This window comes from Uloborus diversus, chromosome 2 (genome assembly GCF_026930045.1).
Source record: "Uloborus diversus isolate 005 chromosome 2, Udiv.v.3.1, whole genome shotgun sequence".
NCBI lineage: Eukaryota > Metazoa > Arthropoda > Arachnida > Araneae > Uloboridae > Uloborus > Uloborus diversus.
The window spans coordinates 207,122,434-207,136,336 of record NC_072732.1 but is presented as its reverse complement, the minus strand read 5'-3'; the positions used below and the strand labels follow the sequence as shown (position 1 = coordinate 207,136,336).

At 35.2% G+C, this 13,903-nt stretch overlaps 1 protein-coding gene across 1 annotated transcript; it reads right to left on the bottom strand.

Moving 5' to 3' along the window:
- Positions 1-668: 668 nt before the first annotated feature.
- LOC129217646 (uncharacterized) lies at positions 669-12,898 on the bottom strand. Its single transcript, XM_054851975.1, has 3 exons — positions 12,759-12,898; positions 5,205-5,487; positions 669-1,394 (listed from the first exon to the last, which is right to left on the bottom strand). The coding sequence occupies exons 1-3, from the start codon at positions 12,765-12,767 to the stop codon at positions 1,051-1,053; spliced, it is 636 nt and encodes a 211-aa protein (XP_054707950.1). The 5' UTR covers positions 12,768-12,898; the 3' UTR covers positions 669-1,050.
- Between the last annotated feature and the right edge of the window lie 1,005 nt (positions 12,899-13,903).

Here is a 13,903-nt window from a genome sequence, read left to right as displayed (position 1 = left end):
CACTGAAACCACTGAAAAAGTTCAAACAAAATCATGAATGCATTAGTTTTAATACTTGGTACCAAAGAAGGCAAATGTAGCCATACATTCGGGACAAAATTTTCCACCTAAATGTAGCAACTAAGTTAGGACGAAAAGAATGAAATATCACTAAAAGAAGGAAATTACTTAATCAAGTGAAACGTCAATCAACGTATAAATATTGCTCAGTAAAGTAAAAAATAATTATGCATAACCTTGAATTTGCACTAAATACACGGAGCGTAATGGTTATACCTACTTTTTTCCAAAACGAGTAGCACACGGAGGCAAATCAATTCTTCCACTGTGTTTACTAGTAGTCCTGTTCAGATGGCATTCGAGTCAATAAAAAAACTAAGGGCTGGTTATAAGAATGCTAGACTGTAAAAAAGCAATGCTTTTAATTCAATGTAAAATTTTCTGCAACTACTAATTGTACGTACCGCAACATTTTGCAATGAAGTCCATTCGTCATAACATTTGTAACTCGTAATTTTCAAAAATTTTCAAGAGGTGTATTTCACTGATAATGTGATTCACGTATGACATGATCCCAAAAACTTAAATCATAATGGTTCTCACGTAAGCCTAAACTAATAATGATGTAAGTGTAGTGTTCTGAATACACGAAATAAAAACAAGCACCACATTTTCAAATTAAGGTTTTCTATACTTTTTTTTGGCTTTTGTTTTTTCATCTTTTAGCTCATCCTTAAGATACATATCTATGATATTAAATATGCCAAACAGTATGAGTATAACAATAACTGACAGTACAAACATCATCTTTGAAACTAAAGAATGACTATACCTACAATTATATTAAAAAATGTGTACTACAAATAAATAAAATTGTTCTTGGTATTCCGTAATGCCGAACTATTTCTTCAACGCTATATATGTGTAGAGAAATAAATAAATCTGTCCTCCTCTGACTAATAGCACTTTGAGAAGTACTATTAGTCACTAGTACTAGAAGGGATACAGGTCCGAATGTTGGGCGTGGCTTGAAATAATAGGGCGTGACTTTCAGTAGAAAGGCAATCCCATATCTTTGACGAAGTTTTGGAAGGAAGAATCACTGCCATAGGAGGCGGGTCCCATGGAGCCCATGAGTTTCTTCATGGCTGCTTCTGCCTCAGCTCCATGCATCTGTCTATTGCTGACTACGTGGGTTTCGGTCACGTGAGTGGTTCCCCGGTTATGAGGGTCCCGGATGGTGTACTTCATTTCTCGGCCATTAACTTGGGGTTGACTCTCTGGCTGTTGACGGTAGGGTGCAGGGGCGGAATAAGAACGCGGCTGTTCCAAGTGAGGTTGGTAGGCAGGAGCGGATCGTTGGTGAAGGCCTCCGTAGTGAGGAGCTGGAGCACCTAAGGAGAAAATTGATTATAATTCAAATGAGCCCTGTTTGATCAGCACAAATAACACCGAGAATCTTAAATCTTTATGCCTCCGAACGAGCAGCCATTTTCAATACGCCTAGAAATTCAAGAATGCATCTGAATTTCAAGTTCTTTGCTGTCCCTTTGTCCTCTCTTATTTCATTACTGAATTGCTAATCTTGTGTAAAATCATCCTACCCCTTTTTGCTGCTCACTCAGAAGTGAAAGCTATCCTACCTTTTCCATGTGGCACTGAAAATTTTAAGTAAAAGTGAAGCTACGATCAGCGCAGCTACGTATTTTTCTCATTGACCCAATTGTCCGTCACATCAACTGTTACTTCCTAATTCTGTCCACACTCTCTGAGTTCAAGCTTATTAGCTTTCAAGGGGGTACACAACGAGGAACCCTCCATGCACTGCCCTTTTCGGGTTTCTCAGGGGCTGACAGCCAGGGTCCCTCTCGTCCTTCAGAAACAGCTCAAAAGCAGTTACGACTCTAGCCGTCGTGGATTTAGATATTTGCCTGATCCTGTAGCTCGCATTGCCTACTCACTGTGCCATTTTCAAATGCATTGGGTTATCTTGGGATCCATGATATTCGGTGCCTATGCGACACCCCCAGTTTCGGGAGTTTCGACCTATGGCTATTCTGAAATTCAAAAAGTTAATAGATCATATGCTTTTTTTTTTTTTGAAAACTACCTCATATTACACATTTGCTATAAAAAGCACTGTACAAGTTCTTGAACGACAACATTTCAAAGTTGCCACAGAGTTCTACCGCTACTTTAACTAGCTAAGAAATTCTTCCTACGTTTAATAACTGCTGTAATAGATACAGCATATATGCTATGTAATTATTAGCACAACTTTCTAGCTAGAATAATGTACGCATTTTATTCGGTATCAGCGTTTGATGAAAGGTTCACCTAGCGCAAAGTTATCTCATATCAGGATAGTAAGATATTTGTATCTCTTTTGAACAAAGTATTGGTGCAGGTTTCTATGCTACATTATATTTTTGATTCTCATACGTAAATCTTTGAGACTTGATGTCTTTATCAGTTATAGCATGGTTTCTAACATTTTAGGTTACTTGTTAAGATTTAAGAAAGAAGTACAATATTTAAAAATAAAAAAAAAACTACGTTGTTGAATCATTTGATGTGCCAATTTTCAACAATGTGGATTAATAACACAAATACATGCAATATTCCAAACAGCTTGGTTATCACATGCTGATACTGCAGTTTCGTTTTAATTAGAACTCCTCAGTCAGAAATAGTGAATAACTGGGTTAATTCTCGACTGTGGATTTCTAATGAGAATGAAACTGCAGTCTCAGGATGCGATATTCGGATTGTCTGGTACATTGCATGTAGTTCTGGGGCGTTAGCGCTTGCTCAAGGGTGGTAACTTACTGCTTAATAACACAAGTTACTTAGAGTTAATGTTATCACTTTTGTTATGATTTTCTACAACCACGTAAAAGCTAAACTACTTTCTTTTGTTTTTAAATTTTATTCAGAAGAAATTGTTTTTATAACGAATAATTCTCTCAATGACTGATGGTAACTACACTATCTCAATCAGTTGTCTCTTGAAAATGCAAATATGTAACATATCCCAGTTATATGTTTCAAATGGAAAATACTCTAGTTTAAAATCATTTTGATATATTGGTCTAAAATTATGATTTGCTTAAAAATATGCAATCGTCCACCATGCCTTACACCGAATGGCCTTCAATTAGCACTTGGTGGATCCATTCTGTGACAAGCTCTGGGATTGCTGTTTATGAGTTAGTGACAATACGCTGTGCTTGATAGTTCTGGTGATGAATCATGGGAGGCTTGCCGTCGTTGACCGTTTGCCAGGCAACCTAACAGCAAATGGTCTTTAGTAATCAATTGGTAAACCTACTCTGCGACTAGTTCTGGGATTATTTTTTTATGAGTTCGTGACAAAACGGTGTGCTTGATAGTCCTGATGATGAACTATGGGAAGCTTGCCATCACTGACCATTTTCCAGGCAATATTTCAGGCGTAACGATGCAAACCTACCAAGATTCAAGAAGCTGCAAACTATCAAGAGGCAGGACAGTTCTCTCGATAAGCCTTGAGAAAACCATTCTATGGAAAAGTTTTAGGAACAACTTTCAGAGCTCATCAAACTTCAGGAAGATTATCATAATCAATCAAGTGTTCAATCATAATTAATCTTACTTAGTTTCACCAGTAGTCTATTGCGCTCAAAGTTGATATCGATTGATCGATCATCCTTCGTTAGTGAATGCAATAATCTAAAGGGCGTTATTTAATTTTGGTAAATAATGAAAGATTATTTTGCATGCGCTTATTTTGATGTTATTGTTCTCTGCGCAATTGCCAGTTTGTGTTGATTATTGATTACCCAAATGAGCTATGGTAGCAAACAAACAATACTACGTAATGCTTAAGAAACTAATCAACAGTTTAAGAAGCTTATCTTAGTAAATCTTTATATCGAACACAACAAATCTTTCCTGGCATAATGATTAAGGATTATTGTGCTAAATAAATTTAAGTTAGATTTGATTGGTAATTTGGATGATTATTATTATTTTCGTTTTGGAACGTCATCAATTTCGAGACACGTATTTCCGATCGATGTAAAAATAAAAGTGCATTAGTTGGAAAATAAACCTTCAGGATTCCCTATGAAACATGGCATTTCAAAGATATGACGGCCAGACCAGTGAATGAATAATTACGTGTATTATAAAACAAGTTTGCAAGAAGATTCCCATGTGAAGTTACAACAGTAATCCTTTTATACAATTTATGAAAGAAAAAGGACTAGAAAACTTTGAGTTTCAAGTTGGGGTTGTTTTGAGTTTGAGTTGGGTTCGTGTATTAGAAAAAAGTTGGTCGAAGATTTCCTTATGAATTGACAATAGTAATTTCCTTTTATAAATTTCAAAAAGAAAAGGACTAGAAAACTTTGGGTTTGTTCACTGGTTAGATCTGTTCGTTTATTGAGTTGATGCATGACTTTTTATTTAATCCCGCCAAATAAGTCTGAAACAAAACAATAAAGGCTCTCTCAGGTTTCTTTTAACAATTACACATATATCAATAAATATGTTTCCATGTCATGTAGTAAATGCTACTGTGTTCAACGATGCTAGGAGTTTCCAGGGACACTCCAAACTTATTTTTTTTGGGAGGGCGGAAATTCAATTTGCCGAATGGAACTCCTAATTTCGCCGAATAGAACTCCAAATTTTTCCGAATAAAGACAGTTTTGGAAGGTCAACCTCCCGTTGCCTCTAATCGAGGCGCCCAAGTGAGTTTCAGAAAGGGAAAACCTTAAATGTTCATTTACAAAGCGGACTATCTTTCCACGCCGGAAGTTTTACTTTACAAAATTCTCTCGGTGAGTTTGAATTTTTTACAATCTAATAAATATAACCTTTAACTATCCTTTTCAATTTTGCAATATTCAATCATTCACCAGAAACAAATTTCTAGTTGTATCAAATTATATTCAATCTTTCGAGGAAATGTTTCCAGCCTTCTCAGAATGTTTCCATAAATGGCAGCAACATCGGGAGAAGTGTGAGGAGTCCAAAAAGGAATTGATATTAGGTCCCCAGCACGCCAAATTTGCCATTGATTTTGCTTCGGCCAAAGGTCGGATACTTTTCTAGCCGGCTTTATGTGTTTAGTTAGAAGTCAAAGCATTAACAGATATTAAAAACTTTAAATAATATATGTTTCGATCAAAAGTCAACAAAAATCCATTGGTACTCACCGTGACTGGGGGCTCCGTAGCGGGGTGCTGGTCCGTAGTTGACGGGTCCGGAGTGACGAGGAGCACTATGAGCACTATTTCCGTAGTGTCTAGCTCCGCCGTAATGTTGAGGTGGGGCTACTGGGCTGGAATGTGGGGCATAAACGGGACTTCCGTAAGAAGGTGGTCCTGCTCTGTGTCCCAAGGAATTTCTGGAGTGGGGTGGTCCAGCGTACCTGTTGTTGGGAGCAAGAGCGCACAGGGACAGCGTCAAGACGCTGAAGAGCGAAGTTAATCTCAGTATCTGCAAAAGGAAATACTGTAAGTCAATTGGAACCTGTTATTCTTGTCAAATCAGCAGTAGTCGAAAAAAAAGGTAGTAGTATGAAAAAAGTATTTTCGATAAATTCACTCACGAGTGAATTATAAAATATTGCAAAAGCTCGGTTTTGTTCGGTTCGCATTCTGATGTGTCTTACAGTCTCAGAGAAACTGCTCGATAAACGTTGCTTAGGGCAGTAATTTCCAATCTGGGGGCATGCCTCCTCAGGAAGGCGTAGAATTTCAGAAGAAGATTGAACTTAACACAAAAAAGTAAAAGTAACTATAATTTACTCAATCTTGGAAGTCACTTGAAAATATTCTCAACATTATCGTTGTTTTTGTTTTTGTACAGTTTTCATCCACATATCCCTTTGAATCAGTATTTGCAGAGTTAGCGGACATAAAGTCAAAATATCAAGCAATGATGGAAAAAAGACCGGAAGTGCTCTTTTCCCAAAATTATAACTTCATATTCAAAAACTTGACAAGAGCTAACAGTGGTTGTTCTCCTATTGATGTGAAAGTGATCGGCATAACATGCCAACCCCACCTAGATCCTAGATTACTTCAAACCCATTTGAATTTGGTTATTTAATTTCTTATGTTCTAATAAGAATACGTTCAAAATAAAATTATATGTAGTAAAGTTAGGAGAGTTTTCTCGAATGACTTATTAAGATTCAACAGGTAACCGTTTACAAAAGTCCCCATTCAATCTAGTGGTTGGGATGGCTGTCTTTCACTCAGCCGGAAGGGCTGGAAGCCTTTCTTTCGCCGGGTTCGATCCCCGGCATATGTGTCATGAAAAGAAACCACCACATCTCTGGTGTTTGGCAATGCTAGAATTTTATGCAAAAAGGTAGGAAGTATGTTGAAGCAAATATAATGATTAAAACAATTATCATTGGCTTATTTCATTTTTTTATTCGCATTCACAAATTTCGGGGAGGTAAAATACTTGCATTCAATGGAACTTGCTTCTCCCTGCCTTCTCATGCAAGCTACTATGTTTCAACAACTACTATGTTTTAACAAAAGTACAACTTTTGTAGAAGTGTAATAGATAAGGCACGTTTAGCAATAAAAAAAAGTAAAACTTAAGATGTTGTATAGTTATCATTGTATATCTATACTAAATTATTGGCTATAGTGTAAATAAGTGGATCAGGTTAAATTATATTTTTTTGTGCAGAATTGAAAAATATTCTTCTGGTTTATTCTGCCGTGGGAAGCTAAAGCGCAGTATCTGCAGAAGTGAGTTCTTGAGATATTTGAAGGAACACGCTTTGGATTCCATTAATGATAGGGAAATATTAATTTTTTTTGTGTGTGTGTGTGTGTTTTATTTTTAGTAGAGATCAAACAAGTAAGCTTGCACAATTAAGCAAAAATACAATAAATGACAGAAGTTGCAAAAAAAAAAAAAAAAAAAAAAAATCCATTTACTGCTATAAAATGCCTAGGCAATATCATGCTGACGATTCACTCTGAGTAACTTCGAGCTACACTATTAAAATGTCTCAGAGTGCTGTTTCTGTGGTGATTGTTCCCACGTCGCAAATTTTTATTCTCTCCGAAAGTAGTCCTATTTTATGTTGCAAGAAATTTCTTGAATAAGGTGCTCAAAACAAAACAAAAATAAAAGGCAAGAAAACTTGTTGACATCCTCTAATTGATGGCTCCTGTTTGACGATGATCCTATTGCGGCTTATGAAATTTTTGGAATAAGGCGGGTCAAAATCTGGAAAAGTCAGAAAAATAGTTCGACTCCAATTTTTCAGTTACTGATGAAAACATCGACATACAATGAACATACATCGACTCTTTTGCTTCTGAGACATGACGCTATTGCACAGCTCTTTTGTCATACCGCAAATTTCTCACAAGCGGTCATCAAGCTTGTTTTATAAGTCACCGGTGATGAAGTATATTTAAAAGAAATTAAATCGATGATTTAAGAAAATTCGTTGACATAACGGGTTTAAATTTTGCTTCTGAGAAATGATCCTATTGCATAACTCTTTTGTCATTCAGCACATTTTTCTAACAAGTGGTTTGCAAGCATGTTTCATAAATCACTGGTGAAGAAATAAAAATAAAAAAAAACTAAATTGATGATTAAAGAAAATTTATTGACATAACGGGGGGTTTAGATTTTGTTTCAGAAAAAAGAAGCTATTGCATAAGTGTTTTGTCATTTAGCGCATTTTTCTCACATGTTTTGTGCAAGCTTGTTTCATAAGTCGCTGGTGAAGAGATTTATTTAAAAGAAGTTAAATCGATGATTTAAGAAAATTCATTGGAATACGTTTTGATTTTCAATCTGAAACGAGCTGATGTGTGCATCACATGACTTCCTTTTACTCCAATTTAACGTCATTTCCCCATTACTGGCAATTTTAATGTGATTCAATAATTTACTCTCTAAATATCACCAATAGTGGCCAAATTAAAACGGATTTTTAAAAAAAAATCCACCAAATTTGTCGCCAAGTTAGCGACAAAGCTTGGCTACCAAAAAACTGGCGATGTATCGCGAAGTGCTCACCAAATAATAACACCATTTGAGTTTACATCAAAATTAACAATGACTCCCCCCCAAAAAAAGGGGCAAAAGACCCCTTTAGAAACATCTGAATGCAACCAAAAGAGGAGGTGCATAACTAGACCCCGCTAGGAGTTTATGTACCAAATTTCAATTTTCTAGGGCTTACCGTTCTTGAGTTAAGCAACATACATACGCACATACATACATACAGACGTCACGAGAAAATTCGTTGTAATTAACTCGGGAATCGTCATTATGTCTATTTCGCGTGTCTATACGTTCTTAGGCACTTATCCACGTGTGGTCGAATCGAAAAAAAAACTTAATATTCATTCGGGGGTGAGCAAAATGGAAATTAAGTTCAATTTTTGAGTGAAAATCTTTTCGTGAATACAATACTTCCTTTTTTGTAAAAGGAAGTAAAAAATGATGACAGCAAACTACTTTTTATTTTTCATGCAAAAATGTTCTTATTAGTGGTTTATACTTTTTTATTTATTTATTTTTTTTTTCATTTCGTCCACAGTTTGTCAGTGCTGTCTGCAGATGACACTTTGCAGCTGGGCTAGAAAGTTGAAGATATGCATCTGGTCATCACCATGCATCAAACCATGGAGTAGTGGTTTCGGTACTTGCAATTAACTCGCATGTTACTTCGTGGTACAGTAAACTTTTATTGGTTATTGTATTACATGGTTGTAATGGTGCTTGAAAGACTACGTAAATAAATTTAATATTAATTTGTTCTCATATTTAGTTTTCCTGTGCGGAAAAAAATGTTGAATAAACATTAACGTTCTTAACCTCTGCGCCCTTGATATCTCTATCAAATAACTTAAATAAATATATATTTGTGCATAAAAAGTAAAATAAGAAATAACAAAGTCCCGAAGCACAAACTGCATATTTCTGCAGACACGTGTTTCGGCGTTACAAGGAACGCCTTTTTCAATGCAAAAGAAATGAGCTCATGCATAAGTTCATTTCTTTTGGATTGAAAAAAGTGTTCCTTGTAACGCTGAAACACGTGTCTGCAGTAATCTGCAATTTGAACTGTTTGACTTTGTTATTTCTTATTTTGTCAAAACAATATTACTCGTAAATTGGAGAAAATAAATTCTTTATTCTACACTGATCAGTATTTCGGGAGAGAAAGGGATTTTCACTGATTTAGTTTATTTCATTCCTGTTCCATCATTTTAACATATCTTTAACTTTCATCTTGAATAACAGTATTTAGGGGCGCACCGATGGGAGGTCACTGTGACCTCCCAAAATGGGTCTCATTCGGCAAAATTTTACTGACGATTTGAAAAATTTGGAGAAAATAAGACAATAATGCAATTTTTTAAATATTTATTTAATAATACCTAATGTCTTTTCTCTTTAGATTAGGTATGCATGCTTACATTTATTTGTTTCATTCATTTACTTATTGTTATTATTTTTTTTTTTATCATTCGGATAAATTATCAGTTCATTTTGTAAATTGAGAATATTCCCACTCCCAAAAAATTTGGTTCGTGGTGTACCTGACTATGTTGTAAATTTCGAAAAAGATCTTAAGGTTTAAAAATTCCACTTTTAAGTAATATTTTTGAGGCATCGTATTGCATATTCAATAGCAGTTAGCCAAAAAAGTAATGTTAATGATTGAAGCTAGTTTAGGGAGAAAAGACAATTATTCTAAACACTTCTGATTATCCGGTTGGCAAATTATCCATGATGAGATGTTAGCCCGAGTATCTAGTTTAGTATGATTTACGTGTTTCTAAAAAGAGTTAAAATATAGCACTTTATAGCTGGTGACCAAAAAGTTAGTAAAAAAAAACTTGTAGAAATTGGGGCTAGTTTAAAATAAGCAAGCTTGAGAAGAAAAGAAAGGAAAAGTAGAGGGAACTTGTGATTCTGTTACATATATTATGGCAGTCAGTCAAAAGGTCAGTAGTAGTTATTAAAGGTGGTGTAAGAAGAAAAAAAAATCACACTGAGAATATTATGTGGTTTACTATTAATCCGTGTAGAAAAATTACCGTAATTGTATAATTTTGCGTATTTCTCGTGCATCTAATAACAGCTAAAAAAAATTTATTATCTTTGCATTTTGTGGGAGTCAAAGAAATGCTAAAAGGAGTGAGTTAGTTTGAGAGCAAAGGAAAACTTAACTTCCGTCAAAGATACCCTTTTGACGTTTGAGATTGATTCACACAAATCAATAATGAAAAATTTAGATAAAATTCAGTTTTTCAAAATGTTAGGGTTTACTTTTCAGTAAATTTCAACCGTTAATGGGTTTTCTATTAGGAACTTTTTAAACTAAGCTATTTTATCTTTTCTTTCAGAGCATACTTTTTACAGAGTAGGCCTTTGAAGACAAGTAGTTTTGAATGTGGAAATTTGGTGGAAAACGTACACAAGTAGCGAACTAGAGTTCTGTCAATTCTTGGACCATTTTTTACGAATTGTTTCTTATTTTACATTTATTCATATTAAATGTCGGAAACTTTTAGAAATTTTAAGCAATAGCAGGAGTTAATTGTTTGTCTTAACTAAGATTCATGCCACAGTTGATAATAAAACGATAACCTTTCACTATAAATTTATTAATGTTCAAACTTTTTTTTAATCACATTGTTCAAACATATATTTCTCCTTGCGCATTTCACAGTAAAAAGCAAAAGCATTGTTGTATCAATTGTTTTAGTTCTTAAACAAGTTCAGACATTAAATCACTTCAATTTCAAAAATAGGTTTTAAGTTACAGAACAGGTAAGCTGTGAGATAAAATTGAGTGAATCACTTTGATTTTGAAAATAGGTTTCTAATAAAATTGTGATTTGACAAAAAGAAAAGGTTATGTTCCGTTATTTATTTTAAAATACAGGAAAATAGTTTTCGGAAGTGCATGTCAATAGAGCTATTAATGATTTCCGACCTGTCAGTCCTAGTGGGACACAATAATTAAGATAGGGAACAAACTAAAAATGATAAAGTTTGAAGATTCACTGGAGTGAATCACTTTCATTTTGAAAAAAAGCTTTTAAAAATTAGTACATTGTAATTTTTTTAACAGAGTGAATGATTTTCAGTTACTTTAGGGAACAAAATTATATATGCGGAAAAATATTTTTAGAAGTGTTGTACCGTGAACGCCGGTTAATTGAATCAAAGGTTAATTGAATCAGCCGCTTTATTGAATCAAATCGAAAAAACTTGAACAAAATCCAACTTTATTGAATTAGCCGCTTTATTGAATCAGCCGCTTTAATGAATCAAATCGTCAAAAACCAAACAAAACCCAGCTTTATTGATATAGCCGCTTTAATGAATCAAATCGTCAAAAACCAAACAAAATCCAGCTTAATTGAATTAGCCGCTTTATTGAATCAGCCGCTTTAATGAATCAAATCGTCAAACACCAAACAAAATCCAGCTTTATTGAATTAGCCGCTTTAATGAATCAAATCGTCAAAAACCAAACAAAATCCACCTTTATTGAATTAGCCGCTTTATTGAATCAGCCGCTTTACGGAGGAAAACTGTTTAGAACAAACTTATTCATATAAGCGGCAGCTACTGTAGTTGAAAAAATATATATATTTGGAGGAACTCATCTTGAGGTTTTGGGGACCTCACCAAAAGAAAAGTGGGTTTGAAAGCAATTTTCATTGCATTTGCAATATTTTTACAATAAAAAACCAAATATTACAGCGTCCCATCATGCCCCCTAACTAAAGCACTAAATGAATAAAACAAGAGTCATTACCAGGGCAGCTGAATCGGGGGGGGGGGGGGACGAGCGACTTCGAGAATTTTGGAGCCTTTAACTCCAATTGTGACTCCTATAAACCAAAACAGTCAGACTCCAATTTCGCAAGTTCTGGTAGAGTTGCGGACTTTGTTTGAAAATGACCAACTCCGGCTGTTGGAATTTTGACCCCCGATTTCAATTAATTTACCCCAATTTCTGACTCGGCAGCCCTGGCCGTTACCGATTTAGAGTCAGTTCCTCTTTGTAACTCAGTAACAGCGAACAATTTGAGAGCAAAATGATTATAATCAGAAGTAAGTAAAAATTTGAAGATGCAGAAACGTGAAAAATTTTCAGTTTGTAAAAATCACAATTTTTTTTATGTTACCGAATTACTGTAAAAGTAATATCATTAAACCCTTGATCTGTGTTGTTTCTTCTAATGGGACACCGTAATTCTTCCATAACACTCAAATGTTCTTCTATAGGTGTGGGGGGGGAGGCGTTGAAGTTTATTAGTTACGTCAATAAATAAACTAATTCTAGGGTAACTTTTTGTGAAATCAAAATTGAATGAAAATGAATATTCAGCATAAATTGAAAATTATGTGAACAAGGCTTATAATGAGAGTTAATATAAATTATCTTTTTCTGATTCATGCACATATACATAGAGTGTACTGGTATATGTATATATAAAAATATACATACTCATACAACCTACGTGTCTGGTATGACCTATATATATATATATGTATATAATATTTAAAGAAAACGATTACTACCATAGGTAGTTTATTAAATTAGATACATAGAAATAGAAAATAATAGTAATTATTAAATATAGACTCTAGGGGGGCTTTGACTGGGCCAATATAAAATTTCAGCAAAGCGTGACTCTCCAAAATAGGTATTAATAATGTTCAATATTCGAAAAGGGCAAAACACTTACTTTATTCATGTTTCTCTCTGCAGGTAGAGAAGACTGATTTATCTGAACAAAATTTTGATCATGTGTAGTCAAGATATAGGGAATTAGAATACCAGACGGTGACGCCCTCTGGGAACAGTGGCCGTCTCAGTTTCTCTTCCCTCCCCATCCCCCCATCCATCCACTGACCCCGTTGGCGTCACACAACGCCCGCTTGGCGCTCTGACCCAAGAACTGTGGTTTGACCTTTCTTGAAATCAAGAAGGAAAGCACACCATGATTGGCTCGTAATGGCCGTCGTGGCGACATTTAACTCTTAACATAGGTCATTATTTTTTTCCCGATTTAAACGGTGGCCGTGAGCTTGGGATGGAATTGTACACCAGAGAGTTTTGCCGGTGTTGATTGCGAAGATTCGATGTGTGCCAAGGTAGAATTTTGAGCCGATTTGCAACCCCGTATGTTCTATATCCATTACCCAAGGACGATCTGTGGGTTGCCCTGAGGAAGTGGGGTTGTTGGTTTCATAATGGAAGAAGAAAACTGACACTGAGAATCACGACGTTGGAAAAGTCAATTAGAAAGAGATATTCGAGAATCCTAAGTGGCAATTAGTATCAGCTGTTGAAATTGTACCGTTTGAATACACAACTCTTCTGACAGCAACCATCAGAAACTGAGGCTCTGAGGTGTGATAATCTTTTCCCAGCAATAGGGACATAATCAGTTTTTGAAATTATTCTATTTGCTAAGGCCCATTTTTGCTTCTGACTGCAGCAATAGAATACTGTAAGGTTTTAGCTCTTTGTCTATTATCGGAGCATGATTAGTTTTTGAAGATGTATCGTTTGCAGAGGCAACTTTTCGCTACCGACGATTTCGGCTGGAAACTGATGCTATGAGGTTTCAGTCCATTGATTACTATCGAGTCATAATAAAGTTTTGAAATTATTCCGTTCGCTTAAGCCACGTTTTGCTTCTAACAGTAACTATACAACTCTAATGCAGTACAGCTTCAACTCATTGACTACTATCGGGACATAAGTGGGTTTTGAAGTTATTCCGTTTACTTAGGTCACTTTTTGCGTTTCACTAGCTGCACAACACTGATGCTATAGGGGTTTTAGGCCGTTGCTCACTGTCGGGATATAATTGCTTTTTGAAGA